Source organism: Pelodiscus sinensis, chromosome 4 (assembly GCF_052426305.1).
Source record: "Pelodiscus sinensis isolate ZL-2025 chromosome 4, ASM5242630v1, whole genome shotgun sequence".
NCBI lineage: Eukaryota > Metazoa > Chordata > Testudines > Trionychidae > Pelodiscus > Pelodiscus sinensis.
The window spans coordinates 20,381,504-20,405,711 of NC_143055.1; the positions used below are offsets into that span (position 1 = coordinate 20,381,504).

General features: G+C 41.3%; 1 protein-coding gene across 8 annotated transcripts in view; it reads left to right on the forward strand.

Moving 5' to 3' along the window:
- The window catches only part of DOK7 (docking protein 7), a 253,658-nt gene that overhangs the window by 22,000 nt on the left and 207,450 nt on the right, over positions 1-24,208 (forward strand). For 7 of the 8 annotated variants that reach the window (XR_012904405.2, XR_012904404.2, XM_075930823.2 and 4 more), the window contains 3 exons: positions 10,226-10,345; positions 21,390-21,497; positions 22,956-23,830. Coding sequence is in view for 6 of the 8 variants with exons in the window: in XM_075930823.2 (XP_075786938.2) it covers positions 10,226-10,345; positions 21,390-21,497; positions 22,956-23,830 (1,103 nt within the window). In the remaining 2 variants the exon portion in view is untranslated. The remainder of the gene's footprint in view (positions 1-10,225; positions 10,346-21,389; positions 21,498-22,955; positions 23,831-24,208) is intronic. The other variant, XM_075930820.2, reaches the window with a different exon arrangement.

The following is a 24,208-nucleotide window of genomic DNA, read 5'->3' on the forward strand; positions in this document are numbered from 1 at the left end:
ATTTGTACACAGGTCAGAGCTTGGTGTGCGGCTTTTGGTTTATTGTGTGTATCTTCTAGACTAATACATACCCTTGCTTCACCAAGCAACTTTGCATTCATACATAGACTAATGCACTATTTTAACACATGTATCTAATGCAATATATTGTATATTCTTATTAAAACAAGTTATTTGCATCATACAAAAGTAGAGTGAAAATTGGAAAAAATTGAATAATAATACTTTTTGTAAAACCTGGGAGTTGTTTTCCTAGAAATTGGCTTAAAATGAAAAAGAAGGAACTTACATGTAAATACATTTTTAGTTTAATGATTGACATCGATATGTTTATCCACAGGTGTGTCTGAGGACACACAAAGGACCTTATTTTCCTCTGACTTATACAGGGTAAATCAGGAGCACTACTGAAGTTAGTGTAAAACTGCTGTTAGTAAAAAGAGAAATAGGCTTCCTGCCTCTTCTTGAAAGGGGTATTTTCATGGATCCAGGAAAATGTGTTGTCTGTCTTGAGATGATATTGATTAAAACGGTCTTTAAACACATGGTTATGTCTGTGCAGGTGAAGTGTCTAACTTCTGGACGGTCGTCAACTATTTATCAATGTGCGGTGTTGTTGTGAATGCTGGTGTTGCTATGGCTCTCTAATCCATGTTATAAAAAAACAAAGTATATATTATCCATAAAGTAGTATGAGTTTTATAGATGTAACTGAATGTGCAGTATGTCATCTGATTCAGCAAGTGTTCCAAGCAGTATCCATGTTCACTGAGTATGTTGGAAAACAATCAGTGGGAATACTCTCGAGACCGGGCAAAAAAGAATCATTCCGTAGACTTTTCATTTTTTATTTTTAAAAATAACATTTGCACATATTTCTGTTTTGGTGATTTTGCTGCTCGACAGGGGAGTAGGGCAGCACTGATTTGTGTTCACGAGAGTGCAGCTGATATACTCCGATCCTAAGTGCCCACAATTTCCACTGAAAGATGTGCCATGGTCTGCAAGTCATACATGTGCTGTAAAAGAGCAAGAACTTGTGGAGTCATTTGTTATCACTTGTAAAAAAAACAAACCCGCACCTCCCTTTGTAAAAATATCTCCTATTTCTATAAGTAGCAATTAGCAACATTCAAAACATTATAAAGGGAAAGAATGCCTAAAGCAAGCAGGTAAAAATGGGGCCACTGTCCAGAAAATTTTTTCACAGCAAAGTACAAATGACCCTCATTTAGTATGTCTACACTGCAATGAAAAACGTTGGTGGTGTGGGGCTTGGACTAAGGGGCCATTTAATTGCGGTGCAGATATTCCGGCTTGTGCTGGAGCTCAGGTTCTGGGACTCTATGAAGGGGGAGAGTCCCAGAGCTCTGACTGCAGCTAGCGCCAGAACATCTACACTGCAATTAAACAGTCCTTTCCCAGGAACCCAAGTCAACCAGCATGGACCTACAGCGTAGACTAGATGTTGGTGGTTAACTGATTAACCGGTGGCCAGGCTGGGCTGGTGTAGGGATGTAATATCCCATTTAATTATTTGACCAGTTAAATATTAAGTTTAACCCGTTAACTAATTAAACAGGGGCAGGTGGGGGGCACTAAAGCCCGTTTGGGCTGGAGCGACCCCCCGCCACGGACAGGGTTTGCTCCAGTCTGGTTTCTTCTAGCCCCCTGTGGGGCTGCTGGCTCCCAGCTCACAGGGGACTTGTAGAGCCAGCAAGCCTTCATGGGCTGGGCACTGGCAACCCCACGCAGACACCCAGTAGTGGTGTAGCAGTCCTCTGTCTGCAGCGGGTGGGGGGAGCTGCTCCGTGAGTACTGGTTAATCATTAATGGGTGATGCTTTCCAGGTGACCGGTTAACTGGTTATCCATTAACATCCTTAAGTGGGAGCATCTCCTCCAACTTGGCAGGGCACGCTGTGCCATGGGCTGGAGCAGCCCCCGACCTACGAGATCACATTTTAGCGGTTAACCGATTAAATGTAACATTGAACTGGTTAAGTCATTGTACACTCCTAGACATACCCAGTGAGACCCTGATTCAGGACAGCACTTAAGTACATCCCTGTATACAAGAGCATTTAAGTATATGCTTAATTTTAAGTCTATATTAAAAATGTGCAGAAGTGCTGTCCCTTTTCTGAATCAAGACCTAAGGGCTACATCTACACTGGCCCCTTCTTTGGAATAGCCATGCTAATTTAGAACTTTGGAATAGGGAAATGCGCGGGGGATTTAAATATCCCCCGCAGGATTTAAATAAACATGGCCGCCGCTTTTTTTCTGGCTTGGGGAAAAGCCGGAAAAGAGCGTCCAGACTGGCGCGATCCTCCGGAATAAAGCCCTATTCCGGAGGATCTCTTATTCCTACTTTCAAGGAATAAGAAAGTAGGAATAAGAGATCCTCCGGAATAGGGCTTTATTCCGGAGGATTGCGCCAGTCTGGACGCTCTTTTCTGGCTTTTCCCCAAGCCGGAAAAAAAAGCGGCGGCCATGTTTATTTAAATCCCGCGGGGGATATTTAAATCCCCCGCGCATTTCCCTATTCCAAAATTCTAAATTAGCATGGCTATTCCGAAGAAGGGGCCAGTGTAGACACAGCCAACGAGACTGTTACTCTAATCGATTGTTGTAGCAAAAATGACATACAGAAAGGACCATTCTCATGCATATATTTAACCCTCCATCTCCTTATCCCTTGTTTTTCTTTACTGTCCTGTATTAACAAAAACTGAACTATTTAAAAGATGGTTAAAGGGATGTACACAGCCCATTTTAGTACAGCTAACATGCCAGCATGATGAGGATTTGTCGGTCCAGTTCAGACAGGTGGAAGAATATTCATGAATATGCTGCCAGTCTCTTTGAAATCAAACAGCATTTTCATGGGAGTAACTGATTATTCTTTAGTTGCAGAACAAAACATCTGCCCAATCCCAATTTTCCTTTCTTCATTTCTTATTATTCTTAACAGCACAACTTTTGTACTACACTTCCAGAGATTGGAAAGCCCTTTCTTGTTCTGTTTTCAGTAGATGCAATCAAGTGTATATCCTGGCGCTGAGTACTGGATGCACAATATTCATCCCTCGCTGACTACCGTGTAGATTCATAGTGACCACAACCTGTTACCGTTTACTGAGAGATTATTTTTTTTATTTAGAGGGTGCTGTGAAAAAATCCATGCAGGATGCACAAAAAGTCTTTACGATTCAGCAGAGGGTCAGTTTCTGATGCATTTGTGTATTTCAGTCTAAAACTGAGAAAATGTTCCTAAGTTTGTTCTAAACCTGCCTTACCTTCTCTGCAAGTGCTTCCCTTCTATTAGGAGGAGAACCCCCTCGGGGACACCAGCTACTGGGCGAGGGGTTAGTAGCTGACTGGCAGCAGGAGCAGGAGGGTTTTCCATGATCTTGCTGACGTTATGGGGAAAGGAAAATGGGCACTTCCTATTTTCTCCCCCAGAAGATCCTGTAGGAAATAGGCCACAGTGGATGCCCCTTGAAAAGCCTGCTGGCACCCCCATAAAACCAGAGGGAGAGCAAAGGGGCTATTTAATCAGAGGACCCCCACATGGGGAGGTCACTGGGCCTCTTCCTGAAGAAAAAAGCTGAGAGGGGATCATTTGGCCATAGGTTGTATGTGATGGCTGAAGACTCTTCTGGGAAGTTCTTGTTTGTGTAAAGTCTGCCAGCTTGCAGGCCTTTTTCTACAACTAGCCCTTGCAGATTGGTTCTTGCAAGTCTAGGGTATGTGAACTGGTTGATTATTCTACTCGTAATGGACAGATGGTCCATATCACAGTCGGCACTTATGGGAGTCCCAGTTAGCAGCTTAAAAAATAAAAAAAGAGGTCAGAGCCCAACTGAGCCATCTCAGCTCTACAGGGGTCCTTCAAGGTCAGGATTAAGATACATTGACGGGAAAGTGTGAAGAAACATGCATCACTGGTGTATGGTATTATTCTGTGGACTTCAGTCTCTAGGATTGTCTCCATGCAGGGCTTCCAACAGAATTGCTGGGCCTCTAGGCAAAGTGGGGAGGCAGCTCCACTCCCACAAAGGGCTGGACTGGGGCATTAGCTTCCCCTAGCCAGCCCTCCAGTGCTGCCCGGTCTGTGCCATCCAGGGCTCCAGCAGTCATCTAAAAGGCCCAGGCGCTCTGCAGCTGGGAGCCCCGGACCCTTTTAAATTGCTGGGTCCTAGGGCAGCTGCCTCTTTGTCCCCCTCTACCACTGTTAGTGGCCCTGTTGACATGACACCTTTCATGTGAAGTAAATTCACTGAAAAGCTAGGAACCTTTCTCCTTACACAGATAGACAGACACAGTCGTGCTTGTTCTGGGGTTTCCATGTAAATAGTTTGCAGGCACATACAATTCCACAGTATGATTACAGAACAACTTTGATAGGTTTTTGTATGTAGAATTTAAAAAAAAAACATTATGAAAAGTTCAGTAAGATGTTATTCAGTTTCACAACCAGATTCCCTATCCTAATTTCGCTAACTTTTGAAGACTGATTGTACAGTACCATGTTGCCAACTGTTACTAACGACTGGCTTAGAGTTTCAGTCTTGCATGATTGGTTGCAGGCTGCTTTTCACAAACTCCCTTACCCCTGAAGAGAGAGCTCTTCAATCTAGTAAACAGCTGCATGGTATTACAGTGATGCATACCACATATTTCTTCGCTTCCAAATGCTTGTGCAGTGAACTTTGTTCCAACACACGACTCAGATGTATAATTTCTAGGAGCAGAGAACTTCTCGGTTAGAAATTTAACACACCAGAATTAAGTCAGTAGAAGTTATCTACAGATACATAATATTTGCCATTAGAAATGCACCAGAACTTCATCCATGCACCCTGTAACATCTTATCAGGACTCATAAATTACTGTTTCCTTATTGTCAATCTAGCTTTAATTGGTAAAGCAAGAAAGTCAGATCGCTGTTGTCCCTGTTTCTCAAGAGAGGGGATCAAATGGTGGCGTGAAAGGGCAACTCAGAGAAACTAGGCCAGTGTTTCTTAAACTTTTTAAGACCGAGGAACACTACAGAATCTTCTTTTTTTCTGTTGTTGTTGTTGTTGAGGAACACCAAGGATTTTTTGTTGAGAGGGGAAAAAAAAAGGGGCGGAGAGAAAGTTATTCAGGGGAGAAAAAAAAAAGTCATCTGCCCCTTGTTCTCCGCAGCACACCAGCGTGCCACGGAACACAATTTAAGAAACACTGAATTAGACTGTTAGATATTTCACATTTATTTTGCTACAGGAGCCAATGTGTTGTTTTTTGTAGTTCTTTCACTGGGACTCTGAATTCATTGCTTTCACTTCCAGTAAAGGCATAAGGCTGTTCAGTAGCTGTTGTAATGAGGAGCTCTGGTAGGAATTGATTTATTTTTAAATTAAGTTTTAGGTTGCTGAGTCCCAATTTTATGCAGCTTGGTGCAAGTTCTTCCTCTTTCATTAGCTCTCCACGTCACGGAAACCCTGTTGAACATGGCAGTGCGTGGGGCAGTTGAGTAGGCAGTAGGAACCTCCACCAAACCTTTTAGTAGCCTTGTGAGGAGGGAGGGGGAGCATTGTATTCACATTTTCAAAGATCCATGCACAGAAGCCTGGAAGAATGAGTGTGGAGTGACAGTGGACACATTTCTGCCCCTTTAACTCAAATTATGTCTTCAGATTGTGAGCTTAGTTTAGTCTCCTATCCCTGAGATGTTACCCACCTGTAGCCTTTTTACTGAGGTCTGGTAAGTAGAGTGGTGAATGTACTGTTTATAGTTCTTGTTTTGTATTTGCCCTTTTCACAAGTGGAAAGCCAGTAGTCTGGATCACTGCGTGGTGCTTGCATTAGGATGGTGGCAGTGGCACAGTTAGGATACTCCTTGGTCTTGTCTGTTTGGTTACAGAAATTTGCACGAGAGACTTCTTTCCCTGAGCTGCGGTAGGAACTTACAGAACTCCGAGGGTAGAAATCACAAGACAAACGCTCCAGCTCTGTGCCCAAGAAATTATAGAAGTGTAGGATTGGAAGGGACGTCATGTCCCCTCACATACCTCTCTCTCAGCTTTCTTTTAGGATCACAATGATTCTGCTCATTCACACAGTTTAGAACCAACACCAAGCCCCTGCCTTCAGTATTAGCACCAGGATTAGCCCTGTGCTCTCCCACAGGTAGGCTTGTTCTCTGGCTTTTTGCATCAAGCCCTTCCTTTGTGCCCGGTTTTTGTACTAGAAAAGAGTCTCAGCTGTGTCTACTGCTAGGCTTGCCCATTTATTTTAGTCTGGTGATAACCTAGAATACAAGACCCTTGTGGGCAGGCGTTAGCACCTTTCAGCAGACGTGACTGCAGGGTGTTGACATCCAGGCCATTAATAAAGCATACAACAGATTGATGAATAGCAGTAAAATGTTCACTCAGTCACTCAGAATTTAGGGTGCTGTGTAAGTTAAATGTTTTGGACATTTTGAGTTGTTTTTGACAAAGTGACCACATTATTATTATTTAATTTCATTTGCTGGCGATGCATTAATACATTTGGACCTTTTTCATGTCTTGAGAAATTTATGCCTGATGGTGGTGGGGTATTTACATATAATTAGGTAAAGGATTAGATTTGACTTGGGAAATGTTGGTAACATTGTTTTTGCTGTACACATACAAAACCACAAAATATTTCCATCAATAACAATAGAAATGTATATATTGGCAAAGTAAGAAAAGTGCTGCTAGAGAAATTCATAGAGTATGATTTAAGGACATTTACTTAATATATTTTGATGTGTGATACCACAACTTGTGTGTTATAAAGCATTAACTTTTTGAATCTATCTGAATTGTTGAACACCTTCCTTTTCTATTCCCTCATAATTTCCTGGAACTTTGAAAATCTAAATTATTTGAAAAGAAATGCTTAAAATAATCATCTTGATATTAGCTATTGAAATTATTGTAAAGAACTGAATTCTGCCAACTCTCCTTTTATTGAACGTGGGTTTAGTGGTAAATGACTATAATATGCAAGAATTGTGAAATTTATTCTCATCTGCACTTTTTGCTCAGAAATTAATTAGATTGGAGATGCTAAGTTAAGGTTGTGCTTGGCCGTTTATATGGGTGCAGGATGTGCTCGTGGGGGCTGGTGGAGGGGTAGAAACAAGGAGTATTTTCATCTTCTGAATACCCCCAAAGTTTGTACAGAGACATGAAAAGGGGTGAATGCTAAAGGTCTAGGTGATAAATTTTGGTCATGTCTGACTGAGTTGGATTTAAACTGGCAACCTATCAACACTGCCAAGTTACTGCGCTGTAACTTTCTTGATCTAGGATGTGAAAAAACATGCCCCTCCCTGAGAGCAGCAAGTTACAGTGCTGTAAAACACCAGTCTAGATAGTACTACAACTGTTAGCTACTCCTCTCATGAATATGATTTTTACATAGAGACTGTTAGGATATGTAAAAATTAATAGAGGTCTGGGATGGTGGTAAGGGGTCCAGCCACAGATGGAATTGCCATTTAAGCGTATTTTCCCCATTTGTCCTGGTAGCCTGGAAAAATAGCAACACTCAACAGTGTCTTGTTTTAACTTTTCACTTGCTCCATAGAAATATTTTCAGGGTCAGAGCTCTTTCCCTCTCCCTGTATGCTGCTAATTAAGACTGTATGTAATTGCTATTCAGCTAAAAACCAGTAATCAACAAATGGGTGGGTATAATTGTATTCATCACCTGCTTTATTCATTATATATGGAGATATACCTATCTCATAGAGCTGAAAGGGACCTTGAAAGGTCATTGAGTCCAGTCCACTGCTCTCAAGGGCAGGACCAGCTACCATCCCTGACAGATTTGCCCCAGATAGCCCCCCCCCTCAAGGATTGAACTCACAACCCCATGTTTAGCAAGCCAATGCTCAAACCACTGAACCATCCCTCCCCTCAACAATAGTCACTGTAAGTGCATTAACATTACTAAATAAGGTTTTAAAAAACTAGTAATAAATGTATACACTAACATACTAAAACGAATGAAAGGGTGTAACTGGTGCCAAATTGTTGCCACTCGGAACGTTGCGTTGAATGTCCAAGGTAAACATGTGTCAGCAGTAAAGCAGTCCATTACTCCATCTGCTCCTGCGTTGCCTGTTTCTTCTCTAATCCTCTCTCCCAGCGCTCCTGCCGTGACCACTCTCTTGCTTTTGCTTTAAACTCAGAAGTGTAGACAAAGCTGTCCAAGTGGGATGGGGCAGGACAGAATTGCCAGGCCCCTGAGCGAGGTGGGAGGTTGGTCCAGCTCTGTGCTCCTGGAAGGGGTGGGGCTGGGGCAACCTACCCTTAGTGGTATCTGGAGCATGGCATGTGACCTCCCCTCCCCAGCCAGCCCTCAGAGCTGCCCTGAGCATGGCACTCCAGTAGCAATTTAAGGGGGCTTGGGCTCTGGCTGCTGTTGTGGTAGTGGCAATGGTAATCAGGAGCTCTGGTCCTTTTGAATCAGCGGGCCCCAGGACAACTTCCTCTTTACCCTCTTTCCCTGTTGGCAGGCCTGCATAGAAGTAAAGGAGTCTGTATAGTATCAGCAATCCCTGAGCTATCCAGCCTGCTACACTACATGCAGCTCAAGGCTTGCTTATTTATTTACTTATTTATGATTCTCCTAAGTTTGCTGACTGCTCTTCTTAATGAATGGAAAGCAAAGTACTAGAACAGAATGAAGGGTAAAGATCTGATGACAACTCATGGGATCACCTTACATTCTGTTAATAATAGGCACACAATGCTGATACTAGATATTTGGGTACGCAGGAAAATGAGTAAAATATTTCTTAGCTTACAGTACTGCACAGAAAACTAACTCCTTTGAGGATTAAGCCCTGATCGGCTTGAAAATAATAGGCCAGGTTCTGCTCATTAGTTATGTTAAATGTGGAGTAACATAATTAATTTCAGTGGAGTTACTTTTGATATTCCTAGCATCACTGAAAACAGAGTTCGACCCAATGGGAGTTTTATCAGAGACTTCACTGGAACCAGGATTTAGCCATAATCAATAAAGAAATGTCCTGCACCTATCTTCCAAACTTTTAAAAATAAAAATAGCTGTTTAATTAAGGTCACAAGTCTTCTGTGTATTTATAGATCTCAGACAGTGGAATTCTAAACAGCAGCAAGTGCAGGGGCAGGCTCCCGCCCAAAAATCTGCACAGATCACACTGCAGCCTGCTCCACTGTGGTTGACTCAACACATGCTTTTTCTCTGCTATTCTGTGCTCTTGAATCACCAGTGGAGCATACCTTTGAGCAGCTCCATGCATTTTAGTTGCACTTTGATTGTGGTCAGTTTATGGGCCGGAAGAAAGGTGGACAGATCTGTTTGTCTCAATATTCATAGCTCCTCGGTCATCAGTATATTTAACTGTTGTAGTATAGTCTAACTTTAAAAACACCCCATAAATTATGGGAAAATTCATATCTGAACTTCAAGACTCAGGCCTGTTTGAATTCATGGCCTTGATCAAAGTCTAATGTTAGCAAAAATTTAAGAAGGGAGATTTAATCTCCATGCTTGAATACTTAAGCCATCTCTATTGGAGGTCAGGTTGAAACATAATGTGAGGGAGCAGTTTATCCCATGTTTACCTACTGTGGTTTTTTTTCACTTTATTCTGAAGTCTCTGGAACTGGTCACTCTTGGCAACATGATACTGGACTAGATGGATCTTCGTTCTGATCTATCATGGCAATTCCTATGTTCCAAGTCCAAACCCTATCAAACTTCAGGGAGGTTCAGGTCTGAAATTAACTGCTCAGCCCCATCTCTAACTGCGGCTAAGATTTCTACAATAAATACTTTGTATGTAAACAAATCTCCTGTGTTCTAAAGCAGAAGACTGACACAGCTCTGACCTGAGAGAATATAAGAAACAGGCAGCTGTTGTTTTCCAATGCTTATATTTTGACTTAGTTTAATTTGGTTTTGGTTGCATGGCTCTCAGCAAGCTGGCTGAAGTGATTGAGACTGCTGCATACAAGTTTCTTGGATCAAAATGTGTTACTATTAAATTTGTTCCTTTTATATTTTTTCTCAGAATATATCTCACTGATTTCTTTCTTTGACTAGCACACAGCATTCTTTTGATCACCACATATAAATGTTTAAACTTTATGCTTCTGTTATGCATGCAGATGAAAAGTCTATATTAATGTTGTGCTCTCTTTCAGGGGCTGGTGTTTTTTTCCTTTCTTGTGCCGAAGGAGAGCAGATCAGCTTTCTGTTCGACTGTATCGTTCGTGGCATTTCCCCGACGAAAGGCCCTTTTGGGTTGCGTCCAGTCCTACCAGGTTAATATAGGAAGTATAGAGTAACCGTGCAAAGTAGGAACTTGCCATGTCTAGCACTTATTGCTCAGATTGGAATTACAGCTTGCAGACACTTGCTGGGCATGGCAAGTGCAAAGTGGTTTTCATTCTGAAATGTCACAGTACAGATTTATCAGTTGAATGTCTCCGTTTCCCTTGCTGCTCTAGCTCATTCATATTTCTGTTGCTGCTGATCTTTATGTGGTCTTAACTAACTGTACTAAAATACAGTATTCTGAATAGAGATGGACCCAAAACAAATCAGGGGCTTGAATAGTCCCAGTTTGAACTTAGAGCTGTATCTGGCTGCTGTTTGTAATATTGAAAATTTGCTGAGCCAACCCCCTAGAACACTAATTTTGGGTCCAAATGATGTCTTAAGCACACTCCAAAGCCCACTGAAGTCATTGGCAAAACTCCCAGTGAACTTCTAGTGTTTTGGTTCAGGCTCCTACATTTTGGTCTGAAGTTTGCAGTTCAGGCTCCTCTTTGGTGAGTAAGGATTACATTCCTTTTTCTGTTCTGTGGTACATGCTGCATGCATTGTAGTGTTCAGAGAAGAAATCAGATGTGATCTTGCAGGAGTTCTATGGCCTTTTGGTTTTAATAGGTGAGGAAATGTAATACAAGTTAGGAGTATGTCAAGAAGAGTAAGGAGGTGGAAGTTGAACTTGTTGTGCAATAACTGTAAATTGTCTATGGTGAAGGAAGAAACTTTTAAAATAGTGGAGAATAGAGTTCATATTTATAGAAAATGTTTGCACTTCTATAGTTAGGTGTATTTTTAATGGCTTTCAATTTAAAAATAGTTTTATGGGGTTTTTCTCACTGCTGTAAACATGCAAACAAACCAGTCTCTTTCTTATGTTGAGATGTGATATAAAAGATTTATAGTAGATCCTCAGAGTTACAAACATGGGAATGACTGACTGACCAACTACACTCCACATTTGGAACCAGAATTGCATATTCAGGCAACTGTGGAGACAAAAACCAAAAAACAACAGCTATAGTACACAACCATTTTAAATATAAACTACTTTAAATAAAGGGATTAAAAAAAAAAGGTTTGACAAGGAAAGGAAACTTTCTGCGCTTGTTTCATTTAAATTAAGTGATTTAAAGTATTATGCAGAAGAAAAATGATGGTTCAAAGCTGTGTTAAGGCAATTTTCAGTTGTAAACTTTTGAAAGTACAACTAGTGTTGTACAACCAGTCAGTGCTGTGAACATTTCAGAGCTACAAACAATCTCCATTCCTGAGGCGTTTATAACTCTGCGGTACCACTGTAGATTGGATGTGAAATTATGTGGAACGATAGAAAACCCCCTGTAGTCCTGCCCTTCTAAAATTAGAGATGCATATTTTATACAGCACTTGATTCATCTTTCTCTTCCTTGAAATCAGTGCCTGAATACCATAGTAAACAAACCATCCAGAGGAAGGCAAACCAGCCTCATAACAGCTCACTAATTTTATATACTGGTTTTTGCATTTGTAATATAAACATTATTATGAATTGTTTGGAAATTTTTAATTGATTAATCTTTTTGACATGCACAGATGTTTAGACTTACAATTTTGTCAGTATGCACAGAAAATTCTAATTTACTAAAGATTTCTTTTTATGGACATGCAAAAACAAATTATTTAATTACATATATGCTTACAAGGTCTCCAAAAGAGCTCCAGGTAAAGAATTGTGGCAATGGGCTACTAAGTAAGACAATCTTGATTCTAACTTTTGACTTTTGCAAATTTAATGATTTTAAGTATATTTTTATATAATTTCCTATTTTTTTTAAAGTTTAAAAACAAAAATTCTATCATGTAGAACAGTGGTCACCAACCAGTAGATCGGGATCTACTGGTAGATCTTGGAGCCTCTGACAGGTGATCTTGAGAGGTTTGGCCAAGAGGCTATCAAGTGCTGGCACTTCAGCTGCCCCTTCCTCCCACTGCTGTGCAACTGCTGTTCTTCGCCTTGGAGCTGCCTCCCCTTCACCCCCGGGAACCTCCTGCTTGCTGTGCAGGATAGGGGAGGGAGAAGAGGGGTGCTGATGTCAAGTGCCCCCTCTCCCATCCTCTATACTATTTCCACAGAGCAGAGTAGGGGCACAACAGGACTTGGGAAGGAGTGGTGCAGGGCCAGGGCAGGGGTGAGCCTGCCTTAGCCCGCCACCACCCAAGAGCCACCTGATGTATGCAGTGCCTAGTTGGAGCCCAAAGCCTTAAACCTTACCCTAGTCATGAACTCCCTCCTGCATTCCAAGCCCCGACGCTAGCCTTGAGCACCCCTGCATCCAAATGCCCTCCCAGAGCCTGCACCTAGAAACCCCTCCAGCACCCCAACTGCTTGCTCTAAGCTCAGGTCAGACTCCACACTCCCTCTCACACTCCAAATCCCTTAATCCAAGACCAGAGCCTGCACCCCCACCTGCTGGCCCTGCCTGATGAAAGTGAGGGAGAATGGGGGCGGGGAGGAGGATGGAGTGAGCAGGGGGAGAAGACTCAGAGAAGGGGCACAAAGGAGGGTATTTGGGTTTGAGGTAGATCTCAGAATGCACTTGAATTCAAAAAGTGATCTCATGCTTTAAAAGGTTGGAGACCACTGATGTAGAACTATTGAGCCTCAAAGAGCCACAGCACAATCCTGTAACGTTTGGGCTGGGTAGGTAACTGTTTTCAGTAGAAGCTTGCTATCGTCTGTGTGGGGCTGCCAAAAGAGCAGGATGAGACCCGCTTTGCCAGTGGGTTTCAGAGGGTATGTCTACACTAGCCCTCTAGTTCGAACTAGGGAGGCTAATGAGGGTGACTGAAATTGCTTATGAAGCGCGGGATTTAAATATCCTCATTCCACGAGGAGTAACAGTTAATTAGAACTAAGGGGTTTATCTCGGAATCCCACTTCTCTGCCGTATGTAGACGTGGGCAGTTACTTCGGGCTAGTCAGTTTTCAAAATGGCGACTGGCTGGGAGTATGCTAATCAAGCGCAGGATATTTAAATCCTGCGCTTCATTAGCAATTTCGGTCACCCTTATTAGTCTCCCTAGTTCGAACTAGGGGGCTAGTGTAGACATACCCAGTGCTACTTGTTAAATGGGAATAATGGGTTTAATTCCAAATTCTAGAGGGGAGTGTTCTGTAGGGGTTACAGACTATATTACTGGTTCCCCTCTCCCCTTCTTCTCTCCCCATATACATCTTTGTCCTCCACCTTGATTCTGTCTTTCCTGTTTTTCCTGCTCCATCCCTGTCCCTTTGGTGCTCTAGGCTTAGTTCCTGCCAGGTTCCCTCACCTGTTTCTGTGCTCCCCGCCTATATCTTGTATGCTCTTATTACGAGCCTCTGCTTCTCCCTTTTACTCAGCTCATATACTCCGCATTTCTCAGCTCCTTCCCCTTCTCCTGAATTTTCTGGCCCCCTCTGCTCTGGCCGTCTTTTCTGTCTCCAGTTCCTAACCCTTCTACTCCTTGAGATCTATCCCAGCTAACTTACCCTGAACCTCTCCCTGTGCCCCATGCCAGGTTGTATCTCCTATCCCTCTGCATTCCAGTCAGGCTGCTTTCTCCTCCACCATGCTGCCTGAGGGGAGACTCTGAGAGCAGCAGGAAGATGATATTCCTGTTCTCTGTTCCAATACCTAGTGTTAGACCGGGCCCCTACTGCCTGGAATAGCAACTGCAGGAAAAATCCAGGTTAACTCCTGCAGTCTGCTTAGTAGAGATGGGTAGATCCCTGCAAATCTGCGGATGTGGATGCAGATATCTGTGGCTCATTTTTGTGGATATGGATGCGGTTGCAAATTTTGTTTCTAGAACCCTACAAATTTGCAGATAGCTGCTTTATATCTATGGGTACTCACATCCACGGATGTGGATGCAGATATTTGTGGACCATTTTTGCAGATGTAGATATCAGTTTTATACCCATTTAGGGCTCTACAGAGGCAGTTGAGAGAATTTAGCTGTTGAACTCTAGTTTCTACTGAGTACATGTGAACTGCAATATTTTCAGAGGCTGATAATTGGTAAAATATAGCTTTAGCATCTCAACAAAGTTGTTGCAAGGTTTTTTTTAACATGGGCAGTCTTCGCCAAACTTAAACCATTAAGGCTGGAATTTTCTATAAAAAATGTTTGCCACAATTTGGAAATAATTTATTATTTGCTTGGATTATTTTGTAATGTTTCAGATAAAATGGTCCAGTTGTTTCCAAGAATGAAAATTGTCACTTTGTTGAATAATTGAATAATTGATTCAGACACTACCCCTGCTAATATAGCCATTCAGCTTTTCAAAAAATGCATTGATAGATTTTTATCGTAAGGCTTCATCTTCAACAGAAGCCAGTATATAGTTTTCAAGTTTATTTTCCCACCTAAGAAGTTTGAGTGCTTCACAGATATCTTTCTGTATGTTTTAGAAATGTCTGTCAGTCTATTTGTGAGTCCATTTGTTCAAGAACTCCTCCTAAATGGTAAGAGCTAGTTCTATTTTGGTACACAGCTTCCTCTTATCCTAACTTAATAGCAAGGTAGGGTTTGGTTGTGCTAGGATAATGGGATTTGTGCAGAATTTGATTTTTTTTCATGGAAAGGGAAGGGAGTAGCAGGAGGCGTTTATTCTGCAGAGTGACCACAAAGGGGACATCAAGGGGAGCCACAGATGGGGACCATGACAGCTATAATCCCATTGGACTAGCAGGTGCTGAGGTGGGGAAAGGGATGGCTATCTAGTAGGGATATTAAAATATGTTTATTTTTGTAAACGTGTTTGCATATTAGGGGCAGGTGAGAGCAGCAGCACAGGGGGCAGGTGGCTCTGTGGGAGCCGGTATGCGCAGGGAGCCACCTGCCTTCCCCCACCCTCTGTACTGTTACCTCTTTATTGCAGGGGTGGGGGAAAGGGTGGGCGGCTCCCACCTACCTCCCCTTTCTCATGCTGCCGCCTCTGTATCTGAGGCAGGAGCACGGAGGTAGGGGCCAGGGAGCAAAAGCTGTCTTCTCATTAACATCTACACTATCTAGTGTATATTTCAGAGAGTTTGTATATATGTCTGTGTGTTCATCCCCCCAGCTGGGGGACAAGCACCCCTCTCCTGGCTCTGTCTGCTGAAGCTGCAGCAGTCATGGACAGGTGCTTCTCACCTGGCCCCAGCTGCTGTAGTGAGAGAGGGCAGGGGATGTCCTCTCTCCCCAGGGCACCCTGCATACTGAATCCCTCATCCACAGCCCCACCCCAGAACAATCATAGAATTGTAGAACTGGAAGGGACCTTGAGAGGTCATCGAGTCCAGTCCCCTGCCCTCGTGGTAGGATTAAGCACAGTCTAGATCATCTTTGATGGTGTCAGTTAAACCTGCTCTTACAAGTTTCCAGTGATGGAGATACCACAACCCCCCTAGGCAATTTATTTCAGTGTTTAACCACTCCGACAAGTGGGAAATTTTTCCTGATGTCCAACCTAAAACCTCTCTTGCTGCAATTTAAGCCCATTGCTTTTTGTCCTATCCTCAGAGGTCAAGGAGAAAAACTTTTCTTCCTCCTCCTTATAACACCCTTTTAGATACTTGAAAACCGCTATCATGTCCCCTCTCAGGCTTCTCTTTTCTAAACTAAACAAGCCAAGTTCTTTCAGTCTTCCCTCATAGGTCATGTTTTCTAGACCTTTAATAATTTTTATGGCTCTTCTCTGGACCTTGTCCAATTTTTCCACATCTTTCTTGAAATGTGGTGCCCAGAACTGGACACAATACTCCAATTGGGGCCTAATCAGTGCAGAGTAGAGTGGAAGAATGACTTCTTGTGTCTTGCTCACAACACTCTTATTTATGCATCCCGCAATCACGTTTGCTTTTTCAGTGATTTAAATGAAGAAAAACAAAACTTTTTGAGTTAAAGAACCCTGTGTAATATTGTCATAGTTGATTGGAAAAGGTAGATAACTGTCTTCAGCTGTGAATGGCAGAACAATATATAGAAGACTGTGGAGACATGGAAAACAAATTTTAAAAATGGTCTGTGGTTATTTTAGCTCATAATACTGAAAGATGCATGCATTTTCATGCAACTGTATTTCAGACTAATATTTATCAGGTGCTGTTCATAATTTTTAAGATACGTATGGTAAAATGGCACAACTTATCCTGACTTGTGTATAGTGCTGGAGATTCATTTGCAGACTGGTTTTCCTTATCAAGTATTCTGTTACACAGAATGTACTGTATTACTTGAAAAGGTCATGTTGTCAGCAGCTGCATACTGTATCTGGCAAGTGTATCAGAATCTACCCAGTCTATTGAAAGGACTATGTTAAGTAGATTAATCATCCCTGCTCTTCAGCTAACTAGGTCTAAATTTCCTTGTAGTGGATTATACCCAGAAATACTGAAGTTATTAATATTTCTATTTAATGCAAAGCCATGTTGGACATTAATACTTTCTTCTTTAGGGATTTGTTTATGAAATGTTCTGAATTACATAATTTGGTTGGTTTAGCAATTTAAGTATGAACCAGATTTTTCTCCACAATTTTGTTGATGGGTTTTGGATTTTTGCCTTTGACTACACCTCTCAGACATCTTGGAACTTAGAAACATGCCTTTTTGTCAGCTTCAAGAAGGAAAAAAGGTCCTTTAATGTTTCTTTAATATAACAAAGATCCTTTTTGCAAAAAGAAAGAGAATTTAGTGCAGTGAAAGGAGTCAGATTGTCAGCAGAAATTGAATCTTCCATTATCTACAGACTAGGTATAGACTTCCCTAAGCTTCCTTTCAGTATATCCATGGGTAGGAAGTCATGGTGATATGCATCTATGGCAGCCTTTCATGTACAGAAATTCACAGAACATTTTTGCTAAATAAATAAATTATTCAGTATTAAACCAAAGAAAATAGAATAAATGGCACATGGAAAAAATACAAATTGGAAAATTTGCATATTCTCTTGTTTTTATTCACAATAATAATAATAATTTGTCTAATTTTAAAAAAAATCTAATTTCCAAAGGTGGCAGCTTTAACTGCCTGCATAGCTGGGCATACATAGCTACACAAATGTGGCCATTATATGTTTGCGTGCATACTTGCTTGTTCAAATGCAGTATTTGCAAGTGCAGCTTAGACACAGGTTGAACCTCTCTAGTCCGACATTCTCTGGTCCAGCAACATTTGTGGTCTGGCATGGTTAGTTAGCTGGATGTCCATTTATCATGGGTGTGGCTAAATTTCTTGTGGTCCCATAAAGTTTGTTTATAGCCACCAGTCCCTGCTCTCAGTGTTCTGTGTGTGATTTAGCTCTCATTTACCCCTAAATGCCTTCTGAGAGCCCAGTAAACAAAGGAAGTGTTGATAATGCGGCTAGAAAATATTAACCTCCTGTAATTTGGAAAACTCTCTGGTTTGGCACCAGTCAGGTCCCTAGGGTGCCAGACTAGAGAGGTTTCCAGTTTTGAGAGAACCTGTATTCAGTTTTGAGAAGTATAGTTCAGTTGTGTAGAAAACTTAATGGCGTTTTGATACAACACCATTTTCCCGATCCATACTTTTTGTTCTGATGTGCATACTTCAAGATAAAGGTACATGAAACCTGTTCTACATTTGAATGACCACTGCGCTGTGCTTTGGAATTGATCGTCCAAACATATATAAATGTCTCTCTAGTAATTAATGCATGGGTCCAGTATTCTTCAATATTTTCATTACTGACTTGGATAATGGAGTGGAGATTATTGCTTGTAACATTTGCAGGTGATGCCAAGCTGAGAGGCATTGCAAGCACTTTGATGGAGATGGTTAGGTGTCAGAGACCATGATAATTTGGAGAATTAGTCAGAAATTAACAAAATTTAAAAAATCCAGTAAAAGCAAGTGTTAAGTACTTCTATTAGAAACGAAAGATGAAATGCACAACTGCAAAACAAAGGATTTAAGGTCTCAGTAGTACTGTAATAAGTCTGAAAAGGATCTAGGGGGTTATAGTGGATCACAAACTGAATGTTAACAATGTGATGCTGTCGAAAAAAGGAAAATGTCTAATATGGAAAATATGGGAGGTAATTAGCCTACTTTACTTGACTCTAGTGAGGTCTCAGTTGGAATACTCTTTCCATCACTGGATGTCACACATCAGGAAAAATGTGGATAAATTGGAGAGAGTCCAGAGGAGAGCAACAAAAATTATAAAAAGCCTGATAAATAAGAAAAGATTTAAGAAAACGGGGAGATTTAAGAAAACTGGGCACATTTAACTTTCAGAAAAGAAGACTGGGGAGAAAGGGGGATCTGAAAACAGTCATCAAACATGTTAAGATGATCGGTTTGTCTTAATGGACTTAATCTGCCGCAAGGAAAATTTAGGTGAGATGTTAGAAAAGTCTTTCTAAGTATAACAGAACTTAAGTCCTGGAATATGTCTCCAAGGGAGTTTGTAGAATCTCCATCACTGGAGGTGTTTAAGACCAGGCTGGACAAACATCTTTCAAAGATGGCCTAGGTTTGCATGACCTTGCCTCAGTGCAGGGGGATGGACTAGATCAGCATTTCTCTACCTTTTTTAATAAAGTACCCCTAAAAAAAAAAAGGCACCCCCCCTTTAAAAAAATTGTAAGTACCCCCAGTACCTACAGTTTTCAGACACACACAATTTTTTTCTACTATTTCAACACATTTGTTTACACAACTTAATCATAGCTGGGCGGGCGATGAAATTTTTGGGAGTAAAAAGTACAAAAATTATAAAGCACTATAAAATTTAAAATAAAAAATTTGGTTTTCTCCAAGTTTCAGTTGTGTTGATGCACCCCCCATCCCCGTCAGACTTCTCTCAAGTACCCCTAAGGGTACTCGTACTACTGGGTGAGAAACTCTGGACTAGACGTCGTCTCAGGGTCTCTATCCATCCTACATTTCTGTGAGTCTGCATAGTGCTCATCCCATGCTCTCGAAGCTTTTAAATACATGAATAAAATTTCATAGCATGAAAGTATTTGAAATACACCACAGTGGACTGCTCAGTTGGTTCTAATGAATGCCCACCAATGCTCATGATAAAAATAAAATCCCTCCATCATAGGTATCTCAGTCAATTCAACCTTCACCCGACCCTTTACTAATTGACCAGGAAAGCAGGGTCAGGGCAAGATTTCAGCTTTCTTCACGGTAGGGGATCCATGTCTGTTTGGAAGTGATGAAGCCTTTTCTTTATTACAATGTTTCCATGAATGTAAGTGCTCAGATATGGTGGGCTCACATGTATAGAAAACCGTGCGCTCAAGAGAGAGTTCATGAAATGATTCTCTGTTTGGAGCTCTGATTAGGTGGTGTGTGGGAAGCTGCTGTAAAAACTTCCTCAGGCAGCTATGTCCACTATGTCATGCTATCACTGTCCTGGGAGTTGCTAGAGTGAGTTATTACAAATTGTTTAGTGGTTTTGTATTGTGCACACATGAGGTTTAGGATGACACCACCGACCCATTTTTACTTGTGACCTAAACCAGTATTTAAAAACAAAACAAAAAAATTCTCTGGAGATCAGAAGCTGATAAACTTTAACCCACGTTTCCTCCTAGCCTACGTAAATCAACTCATCGTCAGTTTGCTTTTCTTCACTCTCCCACTGTACCAGACTTGCACTCTAAGTGCTTTGTAAAGCTCATCACCGCTGAACTAGAATCCTAGACTTCTAGGACTGGAAGGGAACCTCAAGAGGTTATCTGGTTTAGTCCTGGCACTCCTGGCAGGAATAAGATTTTTAAGAGCAGGTTAAACCAACACTTGTCAGGGATAGGCAAAATATAGCCCACATCCCAGATCCGTCCCATCTAACATTTCTGTCCAGTGGAGCTGTATAGATGGCTCCTTTTTGCACAATTTTGCTCATTTTTTCAGGAAGAACGGCTCTTGCGTAAGAGGAGGGTTTTGCACAAAAAAGGAGCTGTCTACATAACTCCTTTTTGTTCAAAAGCCTCTTGTGCAAAAAGGCTGCTAATTAATTATGCAAATAAAGCACGGCAATATTCTACTCTGCACTTCATTTGCATAAGCTTTTGCGGAAGAAGGCTGCAGTATAGACATAGCCATGGGGGTGAATCTCTCCTTTGATGCATCTATACCATAGGAGTGAACCAAGCCCAAGTCTTTGAGAATAGAGAAACAATGTAAAATCATGATCACCCTGGTTTTCACCATTTGAAATGGTCCTCCATCTCAGCCAACCCATATAGGTTTGTTATAGATGCTGTGGCTGTAAATGTGATCAGGAATGTGGTAATTGCAGCTGTGCCGAAGCTAATCTGTATTCTATCTCACATTTGCTTCTTTTCTGTGTAATTATGAGACCTACTGAAACTTCAGTGAGAATGAGTTAGCAGACCATGCCTACTGCAGCTGTGAAATATTCTGTGCATTTTTAAGATGTTTATAATAATCTTGTCAAATTAGTCGCAAGAATATAATAATGATTGCGGCCCACATCTGATTTTATCGTGCATAGCTGGAAAATGAAGAGATGCAGAGAAGAGTGGCATGTTTTCTGAGGAAGATGCACACTCAAGTTTGTGAAGTTTTCAATATCTATCCTCCCAAGGAGATGGTGGGATCCTCATTCATTGTGACATTTCATTGAGCTAATCTAGTAGAAATGTACTGTAAGCAATAGTCCCATATAGACAGAGTGGTGGTCTGCATGATCTAATTGACTTTTTCCATCTCCAATTCATACAAGATTAAAAAAAAGAAACCCCACACACTTGATGTGAGAGATCCTTTAAAATAGGTGAGCCGGGTGACCTCTTGAGGTTATTTCTATTATTCTAACTTGTATGGCTGCAAAAAAAGTACTGAATTTGTTTATAAATCCTTCTATCACCTTTTGGAGAGGGGAAACTAACAAAATAGAAATGGCATGGCAAGGTTAGAGAGCCTACAGGAGAAAATGCAGGATAACAGTTGGTTGTTGTTTTTCTCTGAATACTTTTACTGCCTTTTAAAAAAATTTACATCCATATTTGTTCCTTCCTTAAAGACCCAAGCACAAATCCAGCCTACATGGAGGAGAGAGTGACCCATGAAGCTTTGCAATTAGAAAAGCGTCTGAGCCTACTATCCCAATCAAGTCACCCAGGTAGTGGAGGTAAGAAATGCCCAAGATGAAGCTATGATACAAGCCTGGATTTCATCTTGAGAGTCTCTTTCCTGAGGCTTCCAAAATAATATTTTTAAAATGCTGGTTTTTTTTGAGCCTTCCATTTTAAAATACTGAGCTGTCTTCACTCCCTCTTCTTTAAGGACTTGATCTGAAGTTCACTGGAGCCAGTGGGACTATTTCTTTAGTGGGTTTTGGATCCTGCTGCAGAGCCTCAAGTCAGGAAATGTCTCCCAGGAGTAGTTGTGTCAGTCTGGATATGCAAAAACAATGAGGCGTCTCATGGCACCTTAGAAACTAACAGATTTATAAAGGCATAAGCTTTTGTCAGATGAATTGGAGTTGACGTTACAGAAGCACGGGGTGTATATAAGGAAGAAGTTGCTTGTGTTAATGAAGCCAATCAAGTCAGGGTGGAAGTGGGTCATTCACAGCATTTGATGTGGATATCCAGAAAGGGGAAATTGCCTTTGTACTATGTTAACCAGTTGAGATCCTGTCTTAAATGGATAGTGTTGAACTTGCAAATGAATTCCAGCTGAACTGGAATATACTGTGCAGATAGTCCTGCTACAGCTAATAGTGCGGAAATCGTTTCAATTTATGCATAAATGTATCATGGAACATGTGTGTATATATATTATGGATACAAAGCTATCATCATAACCATAACTGTCACCAGCTTATGTTGTTTACAGTTATGTTTTCTTTGGAACATTGTAGAATTTAGTTCAGGGTCCATCAGTTCAAAGATAATCTTCAGCTGAACAAGTGATTTTTTTTTATGTCTGATACCTTTTTAAATGTTGACTTTGCAATTGTTTAATTAAAATTCCTTGGTGAGAGAGAGAGAAAAAGCATCAAACCAGCCTTGATGTGGAGGAGGGAGGGTAGGAAGGGTGTGTCTTGAGATACCTTCAAGCTCTATATTTCAGTGATTTCTATGAAATGAAAACTCATTTCATTCAACAGCTTCAAATCAAACACAAACATTGAAATTTACAATATACAGCTTGTGGCAATTTAGCATTAAAAGCTTGCATTTTGGAACATTCTTAGATACTTTAATTTGTCCTCTCTGGTATATATCAGAAATAACTGAACTGAAGCCAAGCTGACACACATTTTACCCCAGTGTAATTTCATTGGCTTCAGTTCATCTATTCCTGATCGACACCAGAGAGGAAATTCTAGCACATCATCTTCAAATTTAGGTTAGAACGTGAGATATTTTCAGAGATACAGTAAATTTAAACTAAGGGCACCAATTTTTAATTTTTTCTCAGTGTATAAGTTGTAACACGCACTGTGTTATTTTGTCATAAACAGCTCTCCCCTCAGACAAATAGAATCCCATGATCCTTTCTATGTATCTGTCCTGTCCTTGCTTGCATTCTGATTTAATTATATTTTGAACATGGGTTGATCTAGTTTCTTTTATTCCAGGAGATGATAGAAGCCTATCAAGTTCATCTTCAGATACCAGCCACTCGGACGCTAGTGTTGGGAGTAGGTTAACAATTTGGCCTGAACAGTCTTCGGCCAGTACGTCTCAAGAGAGTCATGGACTGGCAGCTGCAAAGGGCATTCATTTTGGGGAAGAAAAACCACTTGGAGAAGGGGCACGTGGCACCACCAAGCCACCTCCTAAGCCTCTTCGGTCTAGACAGCTACAGGAAATAGGTCGTCAGAGTTCTTCTGACAGTGGGATAGCTACTGGTAGTCACTCTTCTTACTCTGGAAGTTTCTCTTCCTATGCTGAGAGTCTGGATATTGGCCACGGTGATGAGTTTGGATCGTTGCTTAGCCTGCCATTGACCCTTCCTTCAGATCAGAATTTATGTACTTGCTTGCACAGTGAGCTCCAGAGGGGCTTGGGCTCAGAATATCAGGTTCCTAGCCCTGTCAGGCATGTTTATGACATACCCAGGAGTTTATTACAAGCAGCTGCTATAGACCTGCATCCCAAGAGTGTGGATTCAACCCAACCAAAGGACCAGGACCCAGCACCTCAAGGTGTTAGTGACCCTAAGGTACTGGTACCACACTCGGAAACATGGATGGCCCCCGAGCAGAGCCAAGACAGGGGGAGGCATGCATCCTTACTCCCAGAAAGCACCAAAGACTCAAGTGATGAGACATATGTGGATTTTGTTTCGAGGTGGTCAGATGTAAAACCACAAGGACAGGTGTTAGACTCCAAAAGTAGTGAGTTGGCACCACCTAGTGGAATCCCAGCTGACCCCTGTGAAATATATAGCCCCCACCCTGGGATGACAAGAGCTCTCTTTTCAGCTTGTCCAATCTGTGGTGGACTAAAGGTAAATACCTAATACTGAGCTGATGCTAACAAAGACTTAAGTACCTTATTTAACACCATTAATTTAAGTGACTTAAGGATGTAAGAATAGTTGTGAATTGCAGCCTATTTCTTTTTGGGATAATGGAATTTGTGCTGTTTTATGGGTATGTTGAAAGGTTCAGTAGATGGCAGCCTCTCCCTTAAGAACTATGTCTGGAACAGGAAAACACTGAAATGTATATAGACCATCAAGCGATAACTTTTAATGGACCAGATTCTGTCCTTAGATACAGTGACTCACACTGACTTTAGTAGAAATGTCCCAGGCACACTGGAGGGTTGAATTTGCCTCTGTTAATTAATTTAGTACAAATGAGGGTGTCTGGTTGTTGGTATT